Below are 13792 nucleotides of genomic sequence, written 5' to 3' on the forward strand. Positions count from 1 at the left end.
GAGCGAGTGATGTTTGAAACGGTATTAGCGCGCACCCTGCTAACTAGCTAGCCATTCCACATCGGTTACACCAGCCTAATATCAGGAGTTGATAGGCTTGAAGTCATAAACAGCTAATGCCAAATGCACGAAAGTGCTGTTTGAATGAATGCTTACGAGCCTGCTGCTGCCTACCATCGCTCAGTCAGACTGCTCTATCAAATCATAGACTTAGTTATAACATGATAACACACAGAAATACGAGCCTTAGTTTCCGGATTCGGCCATATTAATAACCTATCATCTCGAAAACAAGTTGTTACATTGCACAACCTTCAATGTTATGTCATAATTACGTCAAATTCTGGCAAATTAGGCGGCCCAAAATGTTGCATACACACTAACTCTGCGTGCAATGAACGCAAGAGAAGTGAAAGAATTTCACCTGGTTAATATTGCCTGCTAACATGGATTTCTTTTAGCTAAATATGCAGGTTTAAAAATATATACTTCTGTGTATTGATTTTAAGAAAGGCATTGATGTTTATGGTTAGGTACACATTGGAGCAACGATACGCACCGCATCGATTACATGCAACGCAGGACACGCTAGATAAACTAGTAATATCATCAACCATGTGGAGTTAACTAGTGATTATGATTGATTGATTGTTTTTTTATAAGAGAAGTTTAATGTTAGCTTGCAACTATCCTTGGCTTACTGCATTCGCATAACAGGCAGTCTCCTCATGGAGTGCAATGTAATCAGGTGGTTAGAGCGTTGGACTGAAGGTTGCAAGATTGTTACCTTGTCAGCTCGGGGGATTCAATCTTTCTTTCTGCCCCTGAACGAGGCAGTTAACCCACCGTTCCTAGGCCGTCATTGAAAATAAGAATATGTTCTTAACTGATTTGCCTAGTTAAATAAAGATGAAATAAAGGTGTAAAAAAATAAAAGAATAATAATCTGCCAAATCGGTATCCAAAAATACCTATTTCCGATTGTTATGAAAACTTGAAATCGGCCTTAATTCGGCCATTCCGATTAATCAGTCGACCTTTAGTTGAATTAGTCTAAATATATATTGAACAAAAATATGAACACATGTAAATTGTTGGTCCCATGTTTCATGAGCTGAATTAAAACATCCAATACATTTTCCATACGCAAAAAATACTTATTTCTCTCACGTTTTGTGAATTTATTTAAATTAACTGATTTCCTTATGAACTGCAACTCAGTAAAATCTTTGAAATTGTTGCATGTTGTGTTTATTTTTGTTCAGTGTATGATCGTTAGCACAAGGTTTGGAGGGCTCTCAGATATGAATCTTAATCTATATCCTAGAAATAAATGTATGAGGGACATATAATCATCTCAACATCAGAGCATTTCTAAATGACTAACAAATATATTTTTCACAATGAGTGAGAAATAAGGTAATAGAGTAACACTTGACATCAAGTTCTTATACATCTGCAATTTCTTTGATTATTACAATAGCAACATTGGTGTTACATAGAACTTTGGTAATTGTTTTATAATTGCATAATCGAGTAATACCATAGTTATAAATACACTCAGCTCATTACTATGCAATTAAAATGCAATTATCAAAATGTTATTTAATAACATGCTAATAAAATGTTGCTCAAAGTAATTTGTTTTATTACACAGGCATAAGAACAGTTTAATGTTAACAAAATATGGCTATTAAATGTCGAAAGGGAACACATTTAATAACAGCCTTCTTGAATTAACTACAGCCTAGGTAGATTGAACATGTTAGTTTGTACTCTGTGTAAACTGTCTTTTTAAAGATGGTATAGTGTGTGTTTGAAACGAGAGCACTGACCAACTGCAGCTTTCGACCTTTTCAGTGGCATGTTGATAGTCATAGTAGTTGAGCGTCACAACTTGGTTATACTTATCTGTAAAAAAAATAATATTTTTAGTTAATTGGTTTGAATTGATTATCTACACCTGAGGCAATGGACATTCCGAAGAATGGACATTTTACCGAATTTTCATATAATGAATTGTGTAGATCAAATATGATTTCCTGTCAGATAGTGGAAAAGTATAATAAATTGTGTGCTCTAGTCATTATATTTCTATCTGCAAAATGCAGTTCCAGATACAGCCATGCCATTTATTGTTGTCACCGCCAAACAAACTATTTGTTCCTCCCCAAAAATTGTCACTATACACAAAGCATAGTTTAAAACTAGTTATCCCAGGTCTGCACATAACTAGGTCTCATGCTGGGCTTTAAGTGGTTTTAATTCAAATGTAAAACATTTACCTCCTATCCCTTTCACCAAAAATAAGGTCAAAAGGTTTAAAAATAAGGTTCTTGTCTCTGTGTAAATGGGGCTCAATTTATACTCCAAAAGTGAACCCACTTCTCCTGCCCTCACCCCACCTAGGGACGAGGAGATCCGGGAGAAGTGTGGTGAGGACGCCGTGCACTACCTTTCCTTCCAGCGCCACATCATCGGCCAGCTGGTGGTTGTTGGGGTTCTGTCTGTGGGCATCGTCCTGCCGGTCAACTTTTCTGGAGACCTTTTGGGTGAGTATGCCAGATTTCCATTAATTTCTATTAATGAAATGTACCTCTTGTTTACCTTTATAAATCCCTTATTAATGAGATTAAGTTAGACACACTACATTGTTTTTGTTGTCATCATGTGAGACTTTGCATATTAATGTGACTTCAACAAAGAAATAAACAAATAAATAAACAATGGTACAACATGAAGACGTATTCCATCAGATTTGCACATAGAAGTAGCATATCTGCTCTCCATTGTACAGTTCGGTTTCAAAATCTCCTATGACAACAAAAACACCAATGGACCAATCGGTCCTTGTTTTGGGTTTATGATATGCCAAAACGGCCCATTAAGGCATTTGCAGTGCCTTCAAAAAGTATTCATACCCCTTGACTTATTTCACATTTTGTTGTGTTACAGCCTGAATTCAAAATGGAATCCCATCTATACACACTACCCCATAATGAAAAAGGGAAAACATATTTGTACAACAGTTTTCTAAAACATTTTTCTAATGTATTGAAAATTAAATACAGAAGTATTCACACCCCTCAGTCAATACATGTTAGAATCATATTTGGCAGCCATTACAGCTGTGAGTCTCTGGGTACATCTCTAAGAGCTTTGCACAGTTGTATTGTACAGTATTTGCACATTTTTTTAATTCTTCAAACTCTCCCGAGTTTATTGTTGATCATTGCTTGTCGGCCATTTTCAAGTCTTGCCATAGCCATATAAGCCAATTAAAGTCCAAACTGTAACTAGGCCACTGAGGAACATTCAACATCATCTTGGTAAGCAATTCCATTATATTTGGGCTTGTGTTTTAGGTTATTGTCCTACTGTAAGGTGAATTTGTCTCCCAGTGTCTTTTGGAAAGCACTGAACTAGGTTTTTCTCTAGGATTTTATCGGTGCTTAGCTCTATTACATTTATTTTTATCATTAACAAAAACTCCCTCGCTGATGAAAAGAATACCCATAACATGATGCAGCCACCACAATTCTTGGAAATATGAAGTGGTACTCAGTGATATGTTTGGGGCAAATTCTACACAACACTTTGTATTCAGGACATGAAGTTATTTAAAAAACAATTGTTTTCCTTTTACCCCCTTTTCTCCCTAATATCGTGATATCCAATTGGTAGTTTGTCTTGTCTCATTGCTGCAACTCCCCTATGGACTCAGGAGAGGCGAAGGTCGAGAACCATGCATCCTCTGAAACACGACCCTACCAAGCCACCCTGCTTCTTGCCAGCTGCAACAATCTATCGGAGGAAACACCGTACAACCGAAAGTCAGCTTGCAGGCGCCCAGCCTGCCACAAGGAGTCGCTAGAGCAAGATGAGACAAGGAAATCCCGACCGGCCAATTCCGGACGACGCTGGGTCAATTGCGCGCCGCCTCATGGGTCTCCCGGTCACGGCCGGCTATGACAGCCTGGGATTGAACCCAAGGCTGTAGTGACACCTCAGCACTGCGAAAGTTCATTTCTTTGCCGCATTTTTTTGCAGTGTTACTTTAGTTCCTTATTGCAAACAGGATGCATGTTTTGTGATATTTTTATTCTGTACAGGTTTCCTTCTTGTTGTCGCTACCGAGTTCCAAACTGCCTCTGGAAGCAATGTCAGTACAAGAACTGTTCGTTGGGAGCTTCATGAAATGGGTTTCCATCGCCGAACAGCCGACACACAAGCCTAAGATCACCATACACAATGCCAAGCTTCGGCTGGAGTGATGTAAAGCTCGCCGACATTGGACTCTGGAGCAGTGAAAACACGCTCTCTGGAGCAATGAATCACGCTTAATCATCTGGCAGGCCGACAGACTAATCTGTGTTTGGCAGGTGCCAGGAGAACGCTACCTGCCCAAATGCGTAGTGCCAACTGTTAAGTTTGGTGGAGGAGGAATAATGGTCTGGGGTGTTTTTTCATGGTTCGGGCTAGGCCCCTTAGTTCCAGTGAAGGGAGATCTTAACGCTACAGCATACAATGACATTCCAACTTTGGCAAAAGTTTGGGGAAGGCCCTTTCCTGTTTCAGCATGATAATGCCCCTGTGCACAAAGCGAGGTCCATACAGAAAGGGTTTGTCGAGATCGGTGTGGAATAACTTGACTGGCCTGTAGAGCCCTGACCTCAAACCCATCAAACACCTTTGGGATAAATTGGAATGCCGACTGCGAGCCAGGCCTAATCGCCCAACATCAGTGGCTGAATGGAAGCAAGTCTCCGACACAATGTTCCAACATCTAATGGAAAGCCTTTCCAGAAGAGTGGAGGCTGTTATATCAGCAAAGGAAGTCCATGTTAATGCCCATGATTTTGGAACAAAATCTGTTAGGTTGTATTCTGAGGCAGACTACTTCATTTTAGTTGACTATCATAGCTAAATTGATACAAGAAAGTTTCTTTAAGTTGACTAACAGACTAAGTACAGATAATATAAATACTTAAAGGAAATGTCACAAGAAAATGTCTATATACATTGTTCTCTTTTTGTCACCAGAAAATAATGCATACAGCTTTGGGCGGACCACTATAGCAAACCTGAAGTCTGGGTAGGTACATTTTTTTTATAACACGCTTTTGTTATTTTGTTGGATATTAAACCAATGGCATTATTTGAAAAGAAAGAAGGATGGGTAGTTATGGAAAATCCCAGGAGGCAAAACTGATTGCAATGACTTTGTTATTAATTATTTTGGTACATCATGATCAGATGACTGGTTGTTTTTTAAAAGTCAATTGGGGATCGTTGAGCTGACCAACTCAACCATCTCGGCGCCGACAGAGATGGCCGCCTCGCTTCGCGTTCCTAGGAAACTATGCAGTTTTTTTTTTTACGTGTTATTTCTTACATTGGTACCCCAGGTCATCTTAGGTTTCATGACATACAGTCGAGAAGAACTACTGAATATAAGAGCAGCGTCAACTCACCATCAGTACGACCAAGAATATGACTTTTGCGAAGCGGATCCTGTGTTCTGCCTTTCACCCAGAACAACGGAATGGATCCCAGCCGGTGACCCAAAAAAACTTCTTAGAAAAAGAGGGAAACGAAGCGGTCTTCTGGTCAGACTCCAGAGACGGGCACATCGTGCACCACTCCCTAGCATACTTCTCGCCAATGTCCAGTCTCTTGACAACAAGGTTGATGAAATCCGAGCAAGGGTAGCATTCCAGAGGGACATCAGAGACTGTAACGTTCTTTGCTTCACGGAAACATGGCTCACTGGAGAGACGCTATCGGAGTCGGTGCAGCCAGCTGGTATCTCCACGCATCGCGCCGACAGAAACAAACATCTTTCTGTTAAGAAGAGGGGCGGGGGTGTATGCTTCATGGTTAACGAGACGTGGTGTGGTCACAACAACATACAGGAACACAAGTCCTTCTGTTCACCTGATTTTAGAATTCCTCACAATCAAATGTCGACCGCATTATCTACCAAGGGAATTCTCTTCGATTATAATCACAGCCGTATATATTTCAAGCAGACACATCGATGGCTCTGAATGAACTTTATTTGACTCTTTTCAAACTGGAATCCATACATCCTGAGGCTGCATTCATTGTAGCTGGGGATTCTAACAAGGCTAATCTGAAAACAAGACTCCCCAAATTGTATCAGCATATCGATTGCGCAACCAGGGCTGGAAAAACCTTGGATCATTGCTATTCTAACTTCCGCGACGCATATAAGGACCTGCCCCGCTCTCCTTTCGGAAAAGCTGACCACGACTCCATTTTGTTGCTCCCTGCGTACAGACAGAAACTAAAACAAGAAGCTCCCGCGCTGAGGTCTGTTCAACGCTGGTCCGACCAATCTGATTCCACACTCCAAGACTGCTTCCATCACGTGGACTGGGATATGTTTCGTATTGCATCAAACAACAACATTGACGAATACGCTGATTCGGTGAGCGAGTTCATTAGAACGTGCGTTGAAGATGTCGTTCCCATAGCAACGATTAAAACATTCCCAAACCAGAAACCGTGGATTGATGGCAGCATTCGCGTGAAACTGAAAGCGCGAACCACTGCTTTTAATCAGGGCAAGGTGACCAGAAACATGACCGAATACAAACAGTGTAGCTATTCCCTCCACAAGGCAATCAAACAAGCTAAGCGTCAGTATAGAGACAAAGTAGAATCTCAATTCAACGGCTCAGACACGAGGTATGTGGCAGGGTTTACAGTCAATCACAGATTACAAAAAGAAAACCAGCCCCGTCGTGGGCCAGGATGTCTTGCTCCCAGGCAGACTAAATAACTTTTTGGCCCGCTTTAAGGACAATACAGTGCCACTGACATGGCCCGCAACCAAAACATGTGGACTCTCCTTCACTGCAGCCGACCTAAGGAAAACATTTAAACGTGTTAACCCTCGCAAGGCTGCAGGCCCAGACGGCATCCCCCAGCCGCGCCCTCAGAGCATGCGCAGACCAGCTGGCTGGTGTGTTTACAGACATATTCAATCAATCCCTATCCCAGTCTGTTGTTCCCACATGCTTCAAGAGGGCCACCATTGTTCCTGTTCCCAAGAAAGCTAAGGTAACTGAGCTAAACGACTACCAACCCGTAGCACTCACTTCTGTCATCATGAAGTGCTTTGAGAGTCTAGTCAAGGACCATATCACCTCCACCTTACCTGACACCCTAGACCCACTCCAATTTGCTTACCGCCCAAATAGGTCCACAGACGATGCAATCTCAACCACACTGCACACTGCCCTAACCCATCTGGAATACCTATGTGAGAATGCTGTTCATCGACTACAGCTCGGCATTTAACACCATAGTACCCTCCAAGCTCGTCATCAAGCTCGAGACCCTGGGTCTCGACGTCGCCCTGTGCAACTGGGTACTGGACTTCCTGAAGGGCCGCCCCCAGGTGGTGAGGGTAGGCAACAACATCTCCACCCCGCTGACTCTCAACACTGGGGCCCCACAAGGGTGCGTTCTGAGCCCTCTCCTGCACTCCCTGTTCACCCACGACTGCGTGGCCACGCACGCCTCCAACTCAATTTGTGGACGACACAAGAATGGTAGGCTTGATTACCAACAACGACGAGACGGCCTACAGGGAGGAGGTGAGGGCCCTCTGAGTGTGGTGTCATGAAAATAACCTCACACTCAACGTCAACAAAACTAAGGAGATGATTGTGGACTTCAGGAAACAGCAGAGGGAACACCCCCCTATCCACATCGATGGAACAGTAGTGGAGAGGGTAGTAAGTTTTAAGTTCCTCGGCGTACACATCACAGACAAACTGAATTGGTCCACCCACACAGACAGCATCGTGAAGAAGGCGCAGCAGCGCCTCTTCAACCTCAGGAGGCTGAAGAAATTCGGCTTGTCACCAAAAGCACTCACAAACTTCTACAGATGCACAATCGAGAGCATCCTGGCGGGCTGTATCACCGCCTGGTACGGCAACTGCTCTGCGCACAACCTTAAGGCTCTCCAGAGGGTAGTGAGGTCTGCACAACGCATCACCAGGAGCAAACTACCTGCCCTCCAGGACACCTACACCACCCGATGTCAAAGGAAGGCCATAAAGATCATCAAGGACAACAACCACCCGAGCCACTGCCTGTTCACCCCGCTATCATCCAGATGGCGAGGTCAGTACAGGTGCATCAAAGCTGGGACCGAGAGACTGAAAAACAGCTTCTATCTCAAGGCCATCAGACTGTTAAACAGCCACCACTAACATTGAGTGGCTGCTGCCAACACACTGACTCAACTCCAGCCAATTTAATAATGGGAATTGATGGGAAATGATGTAAAATATATCACTAGCCACTTGCTACCTAATATAATGTTTACATACCCTACATTATTAATCTCATATGTATACGTATATACTGTACTCTATATCATCTACTGCATCTTTATGTAATACATGTATCACTAGCCACTTTAACTATGCCACTTTGTTTACATACTCATCTCAAATGTATATACTGTACTCGATACCATCTACTGTATCTTGCCTATGCTGCTCTGTACCATCACTCATTCATATATATTTATGTACATATTCTTTATCCCCTTACACTTGTGTCTATAAGGTAGTAGTTTTGGAATTGTTAGCTAGATTACTTGTTGTTTATTACTGCATTGTCAGAACTAGAAGCACAAGCATTTCGCTACACTCGCATTAACATCTGCTAACCATGTGTATGTGACAAAGTTTGATTTGATTTTTTATACTGGTTATAATGTTTTTAGACATCTTTTAAACAACATGTTTATCAAATCTCTTCTGCGTTTTCTCAGGACTAACCTCTTGTGGCTCCACACTTCGTTTGCATTCATATACCTGCTTCTGACTGTGTACAGCATGAGACGACACACGTCCAAGATGCATTACAAGGAGGACGACCTGGTAAAGTTTATTTGATTGATTGATTTATTTATCCATAGTCAAATTCAGATGAATGCAATGTCCACTTAATCATGGGCTACTATATAAACATTTGGAATGTAATAGTTATGAAGTACAGTACATGGCAACATCTGGTTAACAGATGTGTTTTTTTTCAGCAGTCATAAATCAAAGCATATGCTCTTTTCCAGGTGAAACGTACTTTATTTATCAATGGCATCTCCAAATATGCCGAAGAGGTCCACATAAAACAACACTTTCAGTAAGCATTTCTCTTGTTTCATTTATTGTCAGACATCAGCAAGGCATTGGCTTGCACCTACATGTGTGGTACATTATACTGTGGGGTCAGAATTGATTGACATCATTGATAAAAATGAGCAATAATGACTGTAAAATAAATAATTTAAATACTGTATGCAAACAAAAATGGGAACTTATTTTATACTTACACAAATTCTCGTTCTCTGAACAATTGCATTAACAAGCAATATTTTTTTTCTGAAAAAAGGAAGTGGTTAGCATGATATACACCGATAAAGACTCTTTTATAAGCTTGTCAAAAGTTTAGTATGTGGTCCCATATTCCTAGCATGCAGTGAACTACATCAAGCTTGTGACCCTACCAACTTTTTGGATGTGTTGTGTTGTGCCCAATATAAATTAATGGTAAGTGATGTATTGTAATTTTGTCGTCACTTTTATTGTAAATAAGAATAGATGTTTATAAGCATAGGTTTCTAAACATTACCATTAAATGGGAAGGTTAGCATGTCTTTGGGGTATGATCTTTGAACCTCAAACTTTCTCACTCATCATTATTCACGATTCATTCAGGATTATCTCTAAACACGTTAGCTTCCACATTATTGTAGAAGTGTTTCGGAAAATATATTCTTATTTACAATAAAAGTGACTCCAAAAGACACAGTACATTAATTACCATTTCATTTATATTTGTCATAAAATAATTTTAAACACAAATAAACGAAATGCAAACACAAAAAAACTAAACACCAGTCTCAACATCAACAGTGAAGAGGCGACTCCAGGAAGCTGGCCTTCTAAGCAGATTTGCAACGAAGCCTTTTCTCAGACTGGCCAATAAAAATAAAAGATTAAGATGGGCAAAAGAACAGACACTGGACAGAGGAACTCTGTCTAGAAGGCCAGCATCCCGGAGTCGCCTCTTCACTGTTGACGTTGAGACTCGTATTTTGTGGGTACTATTTTAATGAAGCTGCCAGTTGAGGACTTGTGAGGCGTCTGTTTTTCAAACAAGACAAATGTACTTGTCCTGTTGCTCAGTTGTGCACTGGGGCCTCCCACTCCTCTTTCTATTCTGGTTAGTGCCAGTTTGCGCTGTTTTGTGGGAGGGAGTAGTACACAGCGTTGTACGAGTTCTTCAGTTTCTTGGCAATTTCTCGCAAGGAATAGCCTTTATTTCTCAGAACAAGAATCGACTGACGAGTTTCAGAAGAAAGTTCTTTGTTTCTGGCCATTTTGAGCTTGTAATCGAACCCGCAAATGCTGATGCTCCAGATACTCAACTAGTCTATAGAATGACAGTTTTATTCCTCCTTTAATCAGGACAACAGTTTTTAGCTGTGCTGACATAATTGCAAAAGGGGTTTCTATTGAACAATTAGCCTTTTAAAATGATAAACTTTGATTAGCTAACACAACTTGCCATTGGAACACAGGAGTGATGGTTGCTGATAATGGGCCTCTACGCCTATGTAGATATTCCATGTCTACCCTGTTTTTCGGATCTATTTGATGTTATTTTAATTGACTTTTCTTTCAAAAACAAGGACATTTCTAAGTGACCCCAAACTTTTGTATGGTAGTGTACATGTAAATCTCTCATGGCTCAAATTGGAAGAGAGGTTGACTTCATCACTACCTATTTTTGTAAGAGGTGTTAACAAGCTGAAGGTACCGAGCTGTCTATTTAAAATACTAGCCCACAGCTCGGACACCTATGCATACCCCACAAGACATGCCACCAAAGGTCTCTTCACAATCCCAAAGTCAAGAACAGGCTATGGGAGGTGCACATAACTACATAGAGCCATGGCTACATGGAACTCTATTCCACATCAGGTAACTGATGCAAGCAGTAGAATCAGATGATTAAAAAACCCAGAATAAAAATACACCTTATGGAACAGCAGGGACTGTGACACACACACACAGGCACAGACATACATACACATAAGACACACACTCTACAACATGTACACATGGATGTTGTATTGTAAATATGTGACAGTGGAGTAGTGGCCTGAGGGAACACACTAACTGTATGGAGTGAAGTGTTATGAAATGTAATGCCATGTAATATTTTAAATAGTCTATAACTGCCTAAATGTTGCTGGACCCCAGGAAGAGTAGCTGGTGCCTTGGCAGTAGCTAATGGGGATCCTTAATAAATACAAATACCAACATCATTTCCCACATTTTTTAGCAAAATATATAGCTCAGTTTTTGAATTGTTTATTTTCTACAGTCATTATCGCTCATCTTTATCAAGGGGGTCAATAATTCCAGACCCCACTGTATGTGCCTTCAGAAAGTATTCATACCCTTGGACTTATTCCACATTTTGTTGTGTTATGGTATTATTTCAAAATGGATTAAAAGAATATCAATCTCACCCATCCACACACAATACCCCATAATTGACAGTGAGAAAGATTTGCAAGTGTATTGAAATCTCATTAACGTAGGTATTCACACCCCGTTGCTATGACGCTCCAAATTGAGCTCAGGCGCATCCAATTTCCTTTGGTCATCCTTGAGCTGTTACTACAACCTGATTGGAGTCCACCTGTGGCTGATTCAATTGTTTGGACCTAATTTAGATAGAAACACACCTGACTATTTAAGGTCCCACAGTTGACAATGCATGTCAGAGCAGAAATCATGCCATGATGTCCAAGGAGCTGCCCGTAGATATGAGATTGAATTGTGATGAAGCATACAGTATATCTGGGGAAGGTGTCGAGGAAATTCCCCACTAAGGACTCAAAGTTAATGAACAGATGTATTATCACGGCCGGAGAGGTTACAACAAACTTAATACTGAAAATACAAGTCTGTCAGAATCTCTGAAGGGATGCTCTCCCTTCAGCACTCTTTATACTCGTGCACAAACTGGGCGTCTCTGCTCTCAGGGCGCAATAGGCTGATCATGACCTTGCACACACAGTTTCTAGGCGTTGGGCCAAAGTAACATTGTGTTCCCTTCTTTCTGTTCTTCAATCAGTCCCTTTCCTGAGAGCAGAACATCCTAACACAATAACAAGAAACAACACGCTACATGTAGTCACACATTTGCAGACACAGAGGACGCTAAACATTTCCACTACAAAAGATCGAAAACAATTTCTACAGTGTTGAAAGTTCCCAAGAGCAATTTCCCATCATATGGAACTACCCAGCTGGCTGTCCATAAGCATAAGGCAAAATATAATATAATCCGATGGTCTGACGAGACCAAAATTGAACTACTTGGCCTGAATGCACAACACAATGTCTGGAGAAAGACAGGGGTTTAGCTGTGGCTGGTTAACACCATCCCTACTGGGAAGCATGATGGTGGCAGCAGCTTGCTTTGGGGATGTGTTATAGCGGCAGGGACTGTGAGACTGGTAAGGATAGAGGAAACAAAGAATAGAACCAAATACATGCAAATGCTTGAGAATTAAAACCGGTGCGAAGATTTAGGTTCCAACAGGACAATGACTCCAAGCATACAGCCAAAGCAATGCTGGAATGGCTTTAGAACAAGAATGTGAAAGTCCTTGAGTGTCCCAAGGCAAAGCCCAGACTTGAATACTATTGAAAATCTGTGGAAATACTTTAATTTTACTGTTCAATGCCGCTACCCATCTGATTTATCGGAGCTTGAGAAAATATGCAATGAAGAATGGGAGAAAATCCCCAAATCGTGATGTGCAAAGCTGATACAAGACGACTCAAAGCTGTAGTCATGGCCAAAGGTGCTTCTACAAAGTATTGACTCGGTGTGAATTCTTATGTAAATTACATATTTCTGTATTTTTTTTAATACATTTGCAAACCTGTTTTCACTTTGTCATTATGGGTTATTATTGTGTGTAGATAGATGGGTGAGAATTTTTCTTTAAATCCATTTTGAATTCAGGCTGTAATGCAACAACATGTGGAATAAGCCACGGGGTATGAATACTTTCTGAAGGCACTATGTGGGAATTGGGTGAAGATCAGTGATGTAAAGTACTTAAGTAAAAATACTTTAAAGTACTACAGGTTTTGAGTAGTTTTTGGGGGTATACAGTTGAAGTCGGACGTTTACATACACTTAGGTTGGAGTCAATAAAACTTGTTTTTCAACCACTCCACAAATTTCTTGTAAACCAACTATAGTTTTGGCAAGTCAGTTCGGACATCTACTTTGTGCATGACACAAGTAATTTTTCCAACAATTGTTTACTGACAGATTATTTCACTTATTATTCATTAATTATTAATTATTATCAAAATTCCAGTGTCAGAAGTTTACATACACAACATTGACTGTTTCTTTAAACAGCTTAGAAAATTCCAGATAATGATGTCAGGGCTTTAGAAGCTTCTGATAGGCTAATTGACATCATTTTAGTCAATTGGAGGTGTACCTGTGGATGTATTTCATGGCCTACCTTCAAACTCGGTGCCTCTTTGCTTGACATCATGGGGAAATCAAAAGAAATCAGCCAAGACCTCCGAAAACAAATTGTAGACCTCCACAAGTCTGGTTAAACCTTGGGAGCAACTTCCAAACACTTGATGGGCCATGTTTATCTGTACAAACAATAGTACGCAAGGATAAACAC

General features: G+C 40.8%; 1 protein-coding gene across 4 annotated transcripts in view; it reads left to right on the forward strand.

The window, feature by feature from the left end:
• The window catches only part of LOC135539487 (CSC1-like protein 2), a 106957-nt gene that overhangs the window by 48599 nt on the left and 44566 nt on the right, over positions 1-13792 (forward strand). For all 4 annotated transcript variants that reach the window (XM_064965392.1, XM_064965391.1, XM_064965393.1 and 1 more), the window contains 4 exons: positions 2410-2552; positions 5044-5095; positions 8822-8930; positions 9122-9192. In XM_064965392.1, coding sequence (XP_064821464.1) covers positions 2410-2552; positions 5044-5095; positions 8822-8930; positions 9122-9192 — 375 coding nt within the window. The remainder of the gene's footprint in view (positions 1-2409; positions 2553-5043; positions 5096-8821; positions 8931-9121; positions 9193-13792) is intronic.

Source organism: Oncorhynchus masou, chromosome 5, assembly GCF_036934945.1.
Source record: "Oncorhynchus masou masou isolate Uvic2021 chromosome 5, UVic_Omas_1.1, whole genome shotgun sequence".
Classification (NCBI taxonomy): domain Eukaryota; kingdom Metazoa; phylum Chordata; class Actinopteri; order Salmoniformes; family Salmonidae; genus Oncorhynchus; species Oncorhynchus masou.